Source organism: Scophthalmus maximus, chromosome 20, assembly GCF_022379125.1.
Source record: "Scophthalmus maximus strain ysfricsl-2021 chromosome 20, ASM2237912v1, whole genome shotgun sequence".
Classification (NCBI taxonomy): domain Eukaryota; kingdom Metazoa; phylum Chordata; class Actinopteri; order Pleuronectiformes; family Scophthalmidae; genus Scophthalmus; species Scophthalmus maximus.
The window spans coordinates 13,149,271-13,165,451 of record NC_061534.1 but is presented as its reverse complement, the minus strand read 5'-3'; the positions used below and the strand labels follow the sequence as shown (position 1 = coordinate 13,165,451).

At 36.6% G+C, this 16,181-nt stretch overlaps 1 protein-coding gene across 12 annotated transcripts in view; it reads right to left on the bottom strand.

Annotated features, from left to right (window-relative positions):
• Positions 1-16,181, bottom strand: part of cdk5rap2 (CDK5 regulatory subunit associated protein 2) — a 37,274-nt gene continuing 21,093 nt past the window's right edge. For 9 of the 12 annotated variants that reach the window (XM_035608565.2, XM_035608566.2, XM_035608570.2 and 6 more), the window contains 18 exons: positions 14,845-15,245; positions 14,476-14,708; positions 14,039-14,090; positions 12,855-13,040; positions 12,375-12,538; positions 11,319-11,633; positions 11,088-11,213; positions 10,841-10,954; positions 10,502-10,691; positions 2,582-2,703; positions 2,267-2,476; positions 2,071-2,157; positions 1,732-1,970; positions 1,407-1,556; positions 1,187-1,325; positions 1,053-1,099; positions 879-933; positions 1-440 (listed from right to left, as the gene is read on the bottom strand). In XM_035608565.2, coding sequence (XP_035464458.2) covers positions 349-440; positions 879-933; positions 1,053-1,099; positions 1,187-1,325; positions 1,407-1,556; positions 1,732-1,970; positions 2,071-2,157; positions 2,267-2,476; positions 2,582-2,703; positions 10,502-10,691; positions 10,841-10,954; positions 11,088-11,213; positions 11,319-11,633; positions 12,375-12,538; positions 12,855-13,040; positions 14,039-14,090; positions 14,476-14,708; positions 14,845-15,245 — 2,922 coding nt within the window. In that variant the 3' untranslated portion in view covers positions 1-348. The remainder of the gene's footprint in view (positions 441-878; positions 934-1,052; positions 1,100-1,186; positions 1,326-1,406; positions 1,557-1,731; positions 1,971-2,070; positions 2,158-2,266; positions 2,477-2,581; positions 2,704-10,501; positions 10,692-10,840; positions 10,955-11,087; positions 11,214-11,318; positions 11,634-12,374; positions 12,539-12,854; positions 13,041-14,038; positions 14,091-14,475; positions 14,709-14,844; positions 15,246-16,181) is intronic. The other 3 variants (XM_035608567.2, XM_035608573.2, XM_035608564.2) reach the window with 2 other exon arrangements.

The following is a 16,181-nucleotide window of genomic DNA, read 5'->3' as shown; positions in this document are numbered from 1 at the left end:
TTGTTTCACCATTTAAGTTTTTCTTTACTGCATGAGCACATGATTCTCCCCTCGACACAGTGGCCCTGAACCTTCCTATACACAAACGGCCGGGCGGAAACAAGTCAGGTCTAAAATACAATTTCATGTTCTGACATCATATAAAAAGAATAACCCAAAATTATTCCAGGGAAATACTATTTACAAAGGCATCTTATTTTAAAAGAAACTTTTACAACTTCAGTACCTAAAATTAATCAAATTACAGGTTTTGTGCAAATATAAAACAATAAAAAAAACTTTGCTGTCTGGAGCGTAAGGTGACGGTGTTACAGTAGGGTAATGCCTGAACTTTGAGGAGCAGCAGGTTTAGAAGCTGCAGTGCAGAGAGGCGTCACTGTAGTGATCCTCGGAGGAGTCGGGGTCTCTTGTGCCCCCTACTGGCCACTGACTGGGACCTCCTGAAACAGACGAAAAACAAGTTGACTCACTGTGACATTAGACTGTTAACACTGAAATCTGGGAGGTACTTGAAATGTTTCACCTCAGACATGCTGACAGCTCTCTCCAGAAACGTGCAGCTGACTACTTGTTTATGAAAGGAATAGTCCTACATTATCTTTAGCAGAAGTTACAGTAACACGTTGCTCCCAACTAGAAAACAAATAAGCGTATTTCCCCTGAATGTTGAACTACTCCTTTAAAGGCTCTTCAGCCAAGTAGACTTGCTTGCATGCGTCATAAACAGATTCTCCACAAATGTTCAGTTTGACCAGGATTTAGCAACAGGCTAAATCCTGGTCATGCTGTGACTTTTTTCAGACACAGTAAGATTTATTAGGTGACTCTTGACTTCATGCAACATGCATCAGATCACTCTGCAGCTCAGCCACACTGACCTTCGTCTGCTCCTCCAGACAGGCCTTTCAGGCCGAGGAGGGCACAGTAATTAGTCTATCGTTATTTCACATGGAGGATAAGAAGGAGAAGAAGAGTGATTCACTGAGGGGGAAAACAGTTCACTGCTGAAAAAGAGTTTTGAACATTTTAAACTGTGAACTTGATTAACTCACCTCTAAGTTCCCCCGGGCTTTCTTTAACACTCCGTGGGTCAGAGACACTGCAGAGATAAATACACATAACTTCAGTTTCTGACTTTAGATTGAAGAGCTGAAAATTTGCATTAGAGTGAACAAAATATTCTTACGCTGATCCACGATGACCCTCTCCATTCCCTCTTTGAGCTGGTTGGTGGTGCGGAGGCGTTTCACGGCGCCGCTCAGCATCCGCTCCTGCTGCGACAGTCTGCTCTTCAGTCGGGAGATCTCATTTTTCAGCAGCTCGTCCTGATGACGGAGAATCCAAAATGATAAGGAATTTGACCTGCTGATACTTAACTGGATAAGTTACATACAATGTGTGTTTACCTGCTGGTTGTTGCTACTGTCCCCTGCTGTGTAAGCAGCCGGCAGAGAGACCCTCCACACCAGTTTGAGCAGTCGACCGGCCTCCTCTAACACTTGCTGCATGGTGTTCATGCTGCTGGACAAACTCTTCACATGCTGCTGCTCTATCACCTATGAATTAGAAATGGTGAAAAAAAAATGCTTTACTGTACATGTCACATTCACACAGAGGACTGGGGAAAGCGGGGATCGACGGCCCTCTCTCTCTCCTTCATCAAATGATAAGTCAACATAACTAAAGTAACTTTATTACAGCTTTCACAATAAGCTACTACATTGTCAGTACCTTGTTGTGCAGACACTCCTGCAGCTGTGTGTCCATGCCACGTGACAGCTTGCGTCCCTCTGAGATCTGCTTGCGCAGGGCGTTGAAGTCCTCTATCAGGCCCAGCACGTGGCGGCCGTTGCGATTGGCCCACATTCTGTGGCCCGGCACCAGGCGAGAGGGAGCGCTGGAGCTGCTGTCGCCAGAGCTGCTGCTTAAGGAGCCACCGCCCACCTCTGAACGAGCGTGGCGCTTCTCATCTGAAAACAGTTCAGTGTGTCCAGGTGTTTTAAAATATGCTTCGTAACAACGTTACCAATGGGTTTGTATCTACTAGTATCATTTTAACAACTTTCTCACCATGGAGGACACTGGTGTATTCATTGTAAGACTGAAACGAGTGACGGAGATCAACGCCTTCGCGACCTGGTGACCGGCCCCCTTCATCTAAGACAAAAGGACACAACAATGACACGACTGGCAGCTTCCTGAGTTCACACGTCTTTGTGTAATGTGTCAAAGGTAATGAGCATGTTTGTCTGTGCCTTGCATTTACCCGGAGAGGAGAGCAGGTAGTTGATGTTGATGGTCTCCGAGCGGTTGGGTCCTCGGAGCAGCTGCTCCTCCAGTCTCTGGCGCAGAGCCGTGTTGGTCTGGATGCTCCTCTCCAGCTGCAGCCGCAGGTGTCGGATCTCTGACAGCAGCTCGCTCAGGTCCAGTGAGCCGGCGGGACGGGAGGCTGACTCCTGGGTCGTCTCACTGGAATCTGGAGGTGGAAACCATTTCTCATTAGTGTTACTGCAAACAGAGACACAGAATAGAAGATTTACGTCTTTCCCGCTCCTTTTAAAGATAATACAAACAGGCGTACCGTTGTGTTTCTGCGCATCAGTCTTGATCTTCTCATAAACTTGCAGCTCCACTCGCAGCGATTTGAGGAGATGCTGGGAGTCGGACAGCTGCTGCCTCTGGAGCTTCACCTCACACTGCAGCCTGGAGACAAACAAAACATGCATTATAACCGAGTGTTCATTCATAAAACGCATCTACTTTTAAATACAATAAATACCATGTATGTAACTTATGATTTTCTATTTATCCATTTTATTGCTATGAAGATGATCAGTATGTCTGTAATTACTATGTTGTCGGAGCACAACTCTTACCGACAAACACCACTGACCACACAGTGCTGATGGCTGTTCTCAGGTTATAGGATTATATTCTTGTTTTAAGCATGACCTCCTGTAATTGTATAATTATTCTCATCGGTAATTGTATAAATATTAAATACCTTTCAGTGCGTGTGAGTTTTTAAAACCAAAGGAAATATAACCTATATGACATCATCTGATGACTTTCCCTTACTCTAATATGATATTTTTTCCCCCCCTTACTATACTATGACATTTGTTGTCATACTATACAATGATTTTTTTGCTTTACTATACTATGACATTATTATGACTTACTATACTATGATATATTTTGTCATACGACACTGATATTTTTGCCTTGCTTTACTATGATATTTTTTGCCATACTATACTATGCCTAACTATACCGACATTATTATTCCCTACTATACTATGGCTTTTTTTTTCATACTATACTATGATATTTTTTTACACCTTACTATACTGACATTTTTTGTCATACTATACTATGGTATTTTTGTTACACAATACTATATTTTTGCCTTATTATACTATGACATTTTTATGCCTAACAATAGTAAAATATTTTTTTAAGTGCCTTACCTTGATATCTTTAACTTACTATACTATGACATATTTTGTCATACTACACTATGATATTTTTGCCTAGCTATACTATATTTTTTGCCTTGCTATACTATGATATTGTTTGCCTTACTACACTATGATATTTGTTGACGCCTTGCTATACTATGACATTTGTGTCATACTATACTATGATATTTTTCTGCCTTACTATACTATATTTTTTACACCTTACTATACTGACATTTTTTGTCATGCTATGATAATTTTGATGCCTTACTATATTTTTGCCTTACTATACTATGAAATTGTTATGCCTTACCATAGTAAGCAATTTTTTTAAGTGCCTTACTATACTGATATTTTTTGCATGCTATACTATATTTTTGCCTTGCAATAATGTCATTTTTACACCTTACTATACTATGACATTTGTGTCATACTATACTATGATTTTTTTTTGCCTTACTATACTATGAAATTGTTATGCCTTACCATAGTAAGCAATTTTTTTAAGTACCTTACTATACTATGATATTTTTTGCCTTGCTATACTATGACATTTGTGTCATACTATACTATATTTTTCTGCCTTACTATACTATGATATTTTTTACACCTTTCAATACTGACATTTTTTGTCATGCTATGATAATTTTGACGCCTTGCTATACTATGACATTTGTGTCATATTATACTATGATTTATTTTTTTGCCTTACTATACTATGAAATTGTTATGCCTTACTTTACTATGATATTTTTTACAACTTACTAAACTGACATTTTTTGTCATACTATACTATGGTATTTTTGTTAGACAATAATAAAATAGATATTTTTGCCTGACCATAATGTCATTTTTATGCCTTACTATACTATGGCATTTTTTGCCATACTATACTATGATATTTTTTACACCTTACTATACATGACATTTGTGTCATACTATAGAATGATTTTTTTTTTTGCCTTACTATACTATGAAATTGTTATGCCTTACCATAGTAAGCAATTTTTTTTAAGTGCCTTACTATACTGATATTTTTTGCATGCTAAACTATGGTATTTTTGCCTTACCATAATATGTCATTTTTATGCCTTACTTTACTATGATATTTTTTGCCTTACTACACTATGATATTTTTTGACGCCTTACTATACTATGATATTTTTTGCCTTGCTATACTATGACATTTGTGTCATACTATACTATGATATTTTTCTGCCTTACTATACTATGATATTTTTTAAACCTTACTATACTGACATTTTTTGTCATGCTATGATAATTTTGACGCCTTACTATACTATGATATTTTTTGCCTTCCTATACTATGACATTTTTGTCATACTATACTACGATTTTTTTTGCCTTGCTATACTACGACATTTGTGTCATATTATACTGCGATTTTTTTTTGCCTTACTATACTGACATTCTTTGCATGCTATACTATGATATTTATGCCTTACTTTACTATGATATTTTTGCCTTACTGTACTATGACATTTTTATTCCCTACTATACTATGGCTTTTTTTTGTCATACTAGACTATGATATTTTTGCCCTTCTATACTATGGCATTTTTATGCCTTACTATACTATGACATTTATTGTCATAATATACAATGATTTTTTTGCCTTACTATACTATGACATTTTTATGCCTAACTATACTATGGCATTTTTTGCCATACTATACTATGATATTTTTTACACCTTACTATACTGACATTTTTTGTCATACTATACTATGGTATTTTTCTTACACAATACTATATTTTTGCCTTACTATACTATGACATTTTTATGCCTAACAATAGTAAAATATTTTTTTAAGTGCCTTACTTTACTGACATTTTTTTGTCATACTTACTTTGATATCTTTGCCTTACTATACTATGACATATTTTGTCATACTACGCTATGATATTTATGCCTTACTATAACATATTTTTTGCCTTACTATACAATGATATTTTTTGTCATACTATGATATTTTTTGACGCCTTACTTTACTATGATATTTTTTGCCTTGCTATACTATGACATTTGTGTCATACTATACTATGATTTGTTTTGCCTTACTATACTATGATACTTTTTACACCTTACTATACTGACATTTTTTGTCATGCTATGATATTTTTTGCCTTGCTATACTATGACATTTGTGTCATACTATGATTTTTTTTTGCCTTACTATACTATGAAATTGTTATGCCTTACCATAGTAAGCAATTTTTTTAAGTGCCTTACTATACTGATATTTTTTGCATGCTATACTATGGTATTTTTGCCTTACCATAATATGTCATTTTTATGCCTTACTTTACTATGATATTTTTTGACGCCTTACTTTACTATGATATTTTTTGCCTTGCTATACTATGACATTTGTGTCATACTATACTATGATATTTTTCTGCCTTACTATACTATGATATTTTTTACACCTTACTATACTGACATTTTTTGTCATGCTATGATAATTTTGACGCCTTACTATACTATGATATTTTTTGCCTTCCTATACTATGACATTTTTGTCATACTATACTACGATTTTTTTTGCCTTGCTATACTACGACATTTGTGTCATATTATACTGTGATTTTTTTTTTTGCCTTACTATACTATGAAATTGTTATGCCTTACCATAGTAAGCAATTTTTTTTAAGTGCCTTACTATATTGACATTTTTTGCATGCTATACTATGATATTTATGCCTTACTTTACTATGATATTTTTGCCTTACTGTACTATGACATTTTTATTCCCTACTATACTATGGCTTTTTTTGTCATACTAGACTATGATATTTTTGCCCTTCTATACTATGGCATTTTTATGCCTTACTATACTATGACATTTATTGTCATAATATACAATGATTTTTATGCCTAACTATACTATGGCATTTTTTGCCATACTATACTATGATATTTTTTACACCTTACTATACTGACATTTTTTGTCATACTATACTATGGTATTTTTCTTACACAATACTATATTTTTGCCTTACTATACTATGACATTTTTATGCCTAACAATAGTAAAATATTTTTTTAAGTGCCTTACTTTACTGACATTTTTTGTCATACTTACTTTGATATCTTTGCCTTACTATACTATGACATATTTTGTCATACTATGCTATGATATTTATGCCTTACTATACAATGATATTTTTTGTCATACTATGATATTTTTTGACGCCTTACTTTACTATGATATTTTTTGCCTTGCTATACTATGACATTTGTGTCATATTATACTATGATTTGTTTTGCCTTACTATACTATGATATTTTTGACACCTTACTATACTGACATTTTTTGTCATGCTATGATATTTTTTGCCTTGCTATACTATGACATTTGTGTCATACTATACTATGATTTTTTTTTGCCTTACTATACTATGAAATTATTATGCCTTACCATAGTAAGCAATTTTTTGCATGCTATACTATGATATTTTTGCCTTACCATAATATGTCATTTTTATGCCTTACTGTACTATGACATTCTTATTCCCGACTATACTATGGCATATTTTGCCATACTATACTATGATATTTTTTACACCTTACTATACTGACATTTTTTGTCATGCTATGATAATTTTGACGCCTTACTATACTATGATATTTTTTGCCTTCCTATACTATGACATTTTTGTCATACTATACTACGATTTTTTTTGCCTTGCTATACTATGACATTTGTGTCATATTATACTGTGATTTTTGTTACACAATACTGTTACACAATACTATATTTTTGCCTTACTATACTATGACATTTTTAATGCTAACAATAGTAAAATATTTTTTTAAGCGCCTTGCTTTACTGACATTTTTTGTCATACATACTTTGATATCTTTGCCTTACTATACTATGACATATTTTGCCTTGCTATACTATATTTTTTGTCTACTATACTATGATATTTTAATGACTTACTATACTATGACATAGTTATGCCTTACTATACTATGGCATTTTATGCCTTACTATACTATGACATTTTTATGCCTTACTATACTATGGCATTTTTTGCCATACTATATTATGATATTTTTTACACCTTACTATACTGACATTTTTTGTCATACTATACTATGGTATTTTTCTTACACAATACTATATTTTTGCCTTACTTTACTGACATTTTTGGTCATACTTACTTTGATATCTTTGCCTTGCTATACTATATTCTTTGTCTACTATACTATGATATTTTTATGACTTACTATACTATGATATATTTTGTCATACTACACTATATATTGCCTTGCTATACTATATTTTTTGCCTGACTATACTATGAAATTTTTATGACTTACTATACTATGACATATTTTTTCATACTATACTATGATATTTTAATGACTTACTATACTATGACATAGTTATGCCTTACTATACTATAGCATTTTATGCCTTACTATACTATGACATTTTTATGCCTTACTATACTATGGCATTTTTTGCCATACTATATTATGATATTTTTTTACACCTTACTATACTGACATTTTTTGTCATACTATACTATGGTATTTTTCTTACACAATACTATATTTTTGCCTTACTATACTATGACATTTTTATGCCTAACCATAGTTACATATTTTTTTAAGTGCCTTACTTTACTTACATTTTTGGTCATACTTACTTTGATATCTTTGCCTTGCTATACTATATTCTTTGTCTACTATACTATGATATTTTTATGACTTACTATACTATGATATATTTTGTCATACTACACTATATATTGCCTTGCTATACTATATTTTTTGCCTGACTATACTATGAAATTTTTATGACTTACTATACTATGACATATTTTTTCATACTATACTATGATATTTTTGCCTTGCTATACTATGATATTGTTTGCCTTACTATACAATGATATTTTTTGTCATACTATATTTTTTGCCCTGCTATACTATGACATTTGTCATACTATACTATGATTTTTTTTGCCTTACTATACTATGACATTTTTTTGCCTTACTATACTGTGATATTTTTTACACCTTACTATACTGACATTTTTTGTCATGCTATGATATTTTTTGACGCCTTACTATACTATGATATTTTTTACACCTTACTATACTGACATTTTTTGTCATACTATACTATGGTATTTTTCTTACACAATACTATATTTTTGCCTTACTATACTATGACATTTTTATGCCTAACAATAGTAAAATATTTTTTTAAGTGCCTTACTTTACTGACATTTTTTGTCATACTTACTGTGATATCTTTGCCTTACTATACTATGACATATTTTGTCATACTACACTATGATATTTTTGCCTTGCTATACTATATTTTTTGCCTTACTATACAATATTTTTTGTCATACTATGATATTTTTTTTGCCTTGCTATACTATGACATTTGTGTCATACTATACTATGATTTTTTTTGCCTTACTATACTATATTTTTTACACCTTACTATACTGACATTTTTTGTCATGCTATGATATTTTTTTTTGCCTTACTATATATACTATGACATTTGTGTCATACTATACTGATTTTTTTTTGCCTTACTATACTATGAAATTGTTATGCCTTACCATAGTAAGCAATTTTTTTTGATATTTTTATGACTTACTATACTATGACATAGCTATGCCTTAATATACTATGACATTTTTCTGACTTAATATAGTATGATATTTTTGCCTTGCTATACTATGATATTTTTTGCCTTGCTAAACTATGATATATTTTGTCATACTACACTATGATATTTTTGCCTTGCTATACTATATTTTTTGCCTTACTATACTATGAATTTTTTATGACTTGCTATACTATGATATTGTTTGCCTTACTATACTATGACATTTGTGTCATACTATACTATGATTTTTGTTTTGCCTTACTATACTATGACATTTTTATGCCTTACTATACTGTGAAATTTTTTACACCTTACTATACTGACATTTTTTGTCATGCTATGATATTTTTTGACGCCTTAATATACTATGATATTTTTTGCCTTGCTATACTATGACATTTTGTCATACTATACTATGATTTTTTTTGCCTTGCTATACTATGACATTTGTGTCATACTATACTATGATTTTTTTTGCCTTACTATACTATGACATTTTTATGCCTTACTATACCATATTTTTTACACCTTACTATACTGACATTTTTTGTCATGCTATGATATTTTTTGACGCCTTACTATACTATGACATTTTTGTCATACTATACTATGATTTTTTTATGCCTTACAATAGTAAGATATATTTTTAAGTGCCTTACTATACTGACATTTTTTGTCATACTTTACTTTGATATTTTTGCCTGACTATACTGTGATATTTTTTGCCTTACTATACTATGACATTTTTTGGTCTTATTATACTATGACATTTTCAATACTATAGTACAACATTTTTGCAATTCGCATATCCCTTTTTTATGTGTATGATATCTTCAAGGTCCTAGAGTGCCTGGGTAATATGTTATCACTTGCAGGCAAACTGCATGCAGTTATACAAATTGTTTTCATAGTAGAAATCATTAGTATGTTTTGTGTTTTCAAGCCCAACAAAGGGCCTTATGTTATGTATTATACATAATGCCCCACATGCTCAGAGTGACAAGATAAGGAAAGTGATCTGACAGTTAACTAGACTCCAGGTTTCGAGTGACAACTTCCCCTAACTGTGTTAGTAGAACCCGGGACAAGAGGTCACATACCATCATTATGGTGTTCGCACTCGTGCAGATGGATGAGCCTTCAAATTACAGACTATCATATTTCTGAGTCGTGCTAATAGTACGGAATAATGGTAATAGTAATGTGTCTTTAGAATAGCAATTGGCAGCCTTGAGTAGTTTCAGGTTGCAATGGAGGAGAGCTAGTGTGTACTGCAAGAAGATATTTACATGAGTGTCGTCCACAACTACTCATTGTGGTGGTGATGTACTGATGTTACCTGCATGCATGTGTGTGTGTGTGTGTGTGTTTGTGTACCTTTGAAGCTCCTCTTTGCTGCAGTGCAGTGACTCCTGCAATTTGGAGTTTTCTTGGCTGCTGAGCTCCAGCATCTCCAGAAGTCGCCTATTTTCCTGCCTCAGTGCTTCAGACTCCTTCCTGCTCTGCTCCAGTTTGGCGGTCCGTCTGGCCAGAGTCTCCCGCAGCTTTTCGTTCTCCTTTTGCTTGTCTGGAGGAAATAACAGTATTTGCAGATTAGTGTGAAGCACCATTAGTGATATACATTAGGGAAACTCAAAACAGCACTGGTCAGAATGGAAAGTGTTGGTCTGCTGGTTTTAAAAGTTCAATTCAACTTATTAGAAATGTGTGTTTTACCTCTAGACCCAAGGTTGAGCTGTTCCTTCAGGGCTTGATTTTGTCCCCAGAGAAATCGCACCTCATTAGCCAGATGACCCTGCTCCTCATTGCCGTGGATGAAGATGTTGGTAGCTGATGAACCAAGGATACACACTCATCAGTCGGCAAATAAGAACTACACATATATTTTTTTTAAATTTTAATTTCCTACCAATAACAATGACAGGGAAAGGTTAGGACACTGTTGAGGTTTTCAGGGTTGTACCTGGGTCTTTCTCCACCTCGGCTAGTCTCTTCTCCAGCTGTTCCCTGAGCCGGTCGTTAGTGCGGATGCTCTCCTCCAGGCGATGTCGCAAAGCTCGGATCTCCTGCAAATGTTCTGCCAGCAGGTCTGACAGACACGTGCACAAATATAAGTCAAAGGGTTATGATACAGAGATAAAGTATTGACTGATAAGAAAAAAAGAATATTCAGAGATTTCCTCACAATATTTACCTGAATTCATCGTACGAGGCTGCTCTGCAGCATTCTTTGCTGCAGCGTCTCCATCTACTTTATGTCCGTCTGTCCGAGGCCCTGACCTCTCCTGATCCTGGCCTTGATCCGGTTTCTGATGGTGCGAGCTGCTCTGAGCCATAATTGATTGATGCAGGTCCAGTTCACTGCGCAGGGTGGTGTTGAGCTCCTCACTGCTCCTTAGCTGCTCCTGCAGGCCCTGCAGTCTGTGACTGGACACACTGTCCACCTGAGCTCCACCTACAGGAGGAACGGCTGCTCCCATCCAATCAGAGGGGTGTCGATGGCCTAAACCTTTTTTTTTAAGGGGAACAAAAACATATTTTTTTGTCAAAGTGCTTTCTGTGCTCCCTCATCACTCAGTATCAAATTGTTAAATGAATACTAGGTCATGTTTCAGGGAGTTGGAGCAGGAGTTGGTAAAGCACAATGCTATGCAGAGCCTTCATCCTAACAAAAGTAGCTGCAGAACAACATGACCACTGCAATGTTAGGAGCCAAAGAGAGAACCATACAGTGTTGCAGCATTGAGGAAAGTGTGAGTTTGGGTAGACAGGGCCCTGTGCAGGGACCTCTCACACATCCACGTCCTTCACTATCTCTTTTCCTGAGGGAAACATCATTTAAGATAGAACCGGATAGGTGCCACTGAATAATGCAACTTCCAGTGGAGGTGGATTGAAACTGGACACCCGCTTTGCCCTTGGCCGGGGCCTGCTTTGTTCTGTGGGTCGCCTCACTGCAACAGAAAGGATCTGAGTGGAAAATAAGTGCCATTACTGGCTGTGAATAGACTGGCCCATCCTTGGACAAGGTAATGCCAATGACATACCACTGAGGCAAGAAAAGGGGGGAAAAACTTGCATTTTTAATCAAGCAAACAGAGTTTATCCTAGTCTGGTACAGACTCTTCCTAGTCAGGCGTAGTGTCTGTGACACCCAAGACTATATTTGGACCTGGCTTTCACACCCACTCACAAATAAATTCCATTATCAAGACTATGTTTTTTATGTGTTGCATGTGTAAATGCTTACTCTGAGCTCGACTGCCACTGTGCGGGCTATGGCAGGAGGAGGAGGTCCTGTCAGAGTGGTACAGATCAGAGTGAGAGCTGTGGTGGCTGCTGGAACTTTGGCCTCTGAACTGATTCTGCAGGCTCTGGATGAGACGGTTCTTCTCCTGCAGCTCTTTCGCAAACCTGGGTGGAGGAAGAAGAGGAAAATGAATAGGTCATGTTAAATACCAGCTGGGATGACTCAGTTTTGTAGGAACAAGCAACAGCTGGATTTTATCCATTACATCATTTCGCTGGCTTATGGAGAGCGAAACAATGTGAAACAAATACACAGGTCCACCAAAAAAAGAGACATAACCGAAAGACCAAAGAAGTAAAAAAAAATAAAAATTGCCAACCAGAGGACTCGCAACCTTCAGTGGAAACACACAGCTGGAAAAATAAGAGAGAGGAGTTCCCAGCAAACACCATGCTGTCTTTCTGGATCAAACCCACTCACAGGTCCAGCTGCTCCCTGGTGCATTCAGCCAGGGTGAGGTTGTGCTGGACGAGGACGCTGACGCTCTGCTGCAGCAATTCTCTCTCCCCCTCTAGCTCCAAACGCAGATGATCTAACTCCTGCTGGATTCTAGCTGGGCTGTTAGGATGATCTGGCATGCTCTCCTCACTGCCCACATCAGTTATACTATGGATGAACGCATGTCACCATGAGCAATGTTAATGTCTAATCTAATCACGCAAAAGTTACTGTCGAAAAACAAATTAATTGCTCACTTAATGTAACAGAAAAGTCAATTTTGTGTCGAAAAAAACCTACATAAAATAGCAATTTATTAGAGTCACAGATGTAATGGTTTTTCTATTATCACCAATCAAACTAAAGGGAAAAATACACTTACATATACTTGATAATTTATCTTTTATTTTATATGTATTTAATGGCTTTCAAGAGGATGTTTAAAATGTGAAAGACATAAATGGATAAAAATGGAAATGTGCTGTGCATATTTTTTGTTGATGTACTGATGTCCAAGAGACACCGATGACCCATTTAGAGGCAGTGTGACCTTAATGTTTTGGTTGACACACGGACAAAATTAGGTCAACAGCAGGATGCTATTCATAACTAACATCACATGCACCACCCAGGGTCATAAAGGCAATTGGCTGGGTGGAGGTGGAGAGGGAGGGGGTCTTTAAAAGGGTCATGAGACAAACATCATCAAAATAGCTCAGATAACGACACTTAAATCCCAGACAGCAACATGTAAAATTTAATGGCTTAAAAGCACAGAACCATTCAAAGAAACCATTAAGAAATGAGAGGTACTTAATATAGTGTTCAGTAAAGCCAAAAATAATGTTAAGAATTGTCAATTCTCCAGCACAGAGAAAATACTTCCCTACTTGGAAAAATACATGTTGTGTTAGCACAGTTGCACCTGCAGATTATTCTCTTTGACAATTCTGTTTAATTTCTAGCCATTACCCATGTGGCTGTTGACACTAGCCATATATTTAAATGAGAATCGCATCAGTCTTCTTATCTAACTCTATGCCAGTGAGCATCTTAAACCTAACTTTAATATGGATTGGATGATGTAAAACATGTAATTCAGGTTTATTTAGGTTAATAAGGGTTGTCAACAATAAGCAAGGACAGTATGAGAGTCTGATACGTACCTGCGAGACAGTTCCAGAGCCGCCACATCTTCATTATCCAGATGAGACTCTCCTAGCAGACGAAGCAAAAGAAGCTGTCAAAGAGCTGGCTGTAAAAATCAATAACGACTGACTGGTCCTTTTGTGTTCATCACTCTCGTTTCTCTTTGTTAAACCCCGACAGGTCTCTTCTCATATTAATATTACTCATTCCCTGCTTTTCATTTTGCTAAATATTTAGATTGGGTAGAATTTATTGCCCAGTCAGACAAACGGTCAGTTGTCAGTTCTACAAAAGTAAGAACATCATTCTTGTTTTGCATGTGTGTTGGCTGGAGTTTTGGCAAAATAATGTATAATATAATATAAAATATTCAACTGTGTTTGTGCAGTGTGGTTCTGATTAGCAACCTCTCTCAAAAGAAAACAAAAGCAAAGACCATCGAGACAGCAGCTACCTTTGTCTAGTCGTCCCTCCAGCCTGTCCAGAAGACTCAGGCTCCCTTCCAGCTGCTCTTTGACCACCTCCCCCATGTAGAAGTCGACTTCGCTGGCCTGCAGCAGATCCTTGAAGGCCTTGCTCAGCTCCTCCAGCTGACGGCGCTGCAGGGCTCCCAGTCCGCGGCTCTCCTTGATCTGCTGCCTCAGTTGTGACAGCTCCCGGGCCTGCGACTGTACCAGGGAGTCCAGTCTGCGGAGGAGACAGAATGAGGGCAGGTAGGGAAGAAATGCCAAAGAGGACAGCATGAGCCAAGATTTGATTTGCGAATGACTGTGCAGCTTTTACTCAGCGTATTATTGATAATGCACTGAAAAAGACTGCTGACCGAGCAGGTGATGTAGAGCGACTGCGTGTCTGTGGCAGCTTTTCAGTTGTGCTTCTGTTCAGCGTCCTCTCTCTTTCTTGTTCCATATTGAGACGGATGGTTTTATCCCTCATCGCCTGGTTCTCTCCCTCCTTTTTCTCCCTTTGCTGCCCAGTTCTGTAGCTCCTATCTTGGCTCAACTTCCGTGTCCCTTCTTGATCCTTGATGACAACGGAGGGGTCAGAGGTGTTGGCAACATGGTCACTGGAGAGGGAGTTCCTACGCAAAAGGTTTTGCATTTGGAGGACGAGTTTGGTTTGGTTTTCCAGCTGGACCTTCAGCTCTCGCACTTGCGCCTGAAGCTGGAGAGGGTCTTCAGAAACGCCGTACTCATCATAGACCTGCAGGCTTTTCAGACTGACCTAAACACAGATGGGACAAGGTTAATAAAAATCAAATATCACTTTCTGCTGAGAATTTGGTTATATAATTTTTAGGTCATACAATGAAATAAAACTTAATGTGTAGTGTTTTAATTATTGATTGGAAATCCACTAAGCACAGCAAACCTTTGTTACTGCCTTTTATAATAACTGTCAGATTTATCATTAAAAATGGGTATCAATTTTGAAGCTGTCACTGACAAATTTTATCAACTGTAGCTGGCTAGAGATGATAAAACGAGCAAACTATTGTTAGCTCACTGCCAGACTTTTTAATATTTCTATCTAGTCGATGCATTTTGAAACCAGAACCCTGTAAATCGGCTAATAACTATGCACCTGATAGCTTCATTAACGTACATGCTACATGTGCTAAAAGGCTGAGGCTAAAGCTACATGATCCAGGCAAGGAGTCAGCGTCCAAACCAGCTGATGATTAATTTAAATAACATTAAAATAGTCGCTCTTTTAACAGTAAGTTCAAATATTGTAAGCATGAAAAAGAAACCATACTTTTTTCAAAGATTACATTGTTTGGCTTCATATTTTCAGATTCAGAGTTTCCAGACTAACCTGTGGGTTTGGAAAATGTAATGCTGTCTCGGATAAAATTTGCTGGGGTTGGTGCAATATAAACATCCTCAGACACAATAAAGATGAGGACAGAGCAGCTAATATCGGCCCATACTGATTTATTTATTGCGTCCAGGGCCAACACCCGGCCAGTAGATGTGTTAGTTGTGGAAAAGGCCATTTTAAAACGTTACCTATACGAACTATGGCCTTGACTACTACTGAATGCTAAAAATTGCAGCATGCGTTCAAGGAGGACTGGGTGATTAATTTCTGCGCCTTTTGCATTGCTTTGGTTTTGAAAAGGCTGAAAACCGAGACGCCATCTTCCAAGCACTACAG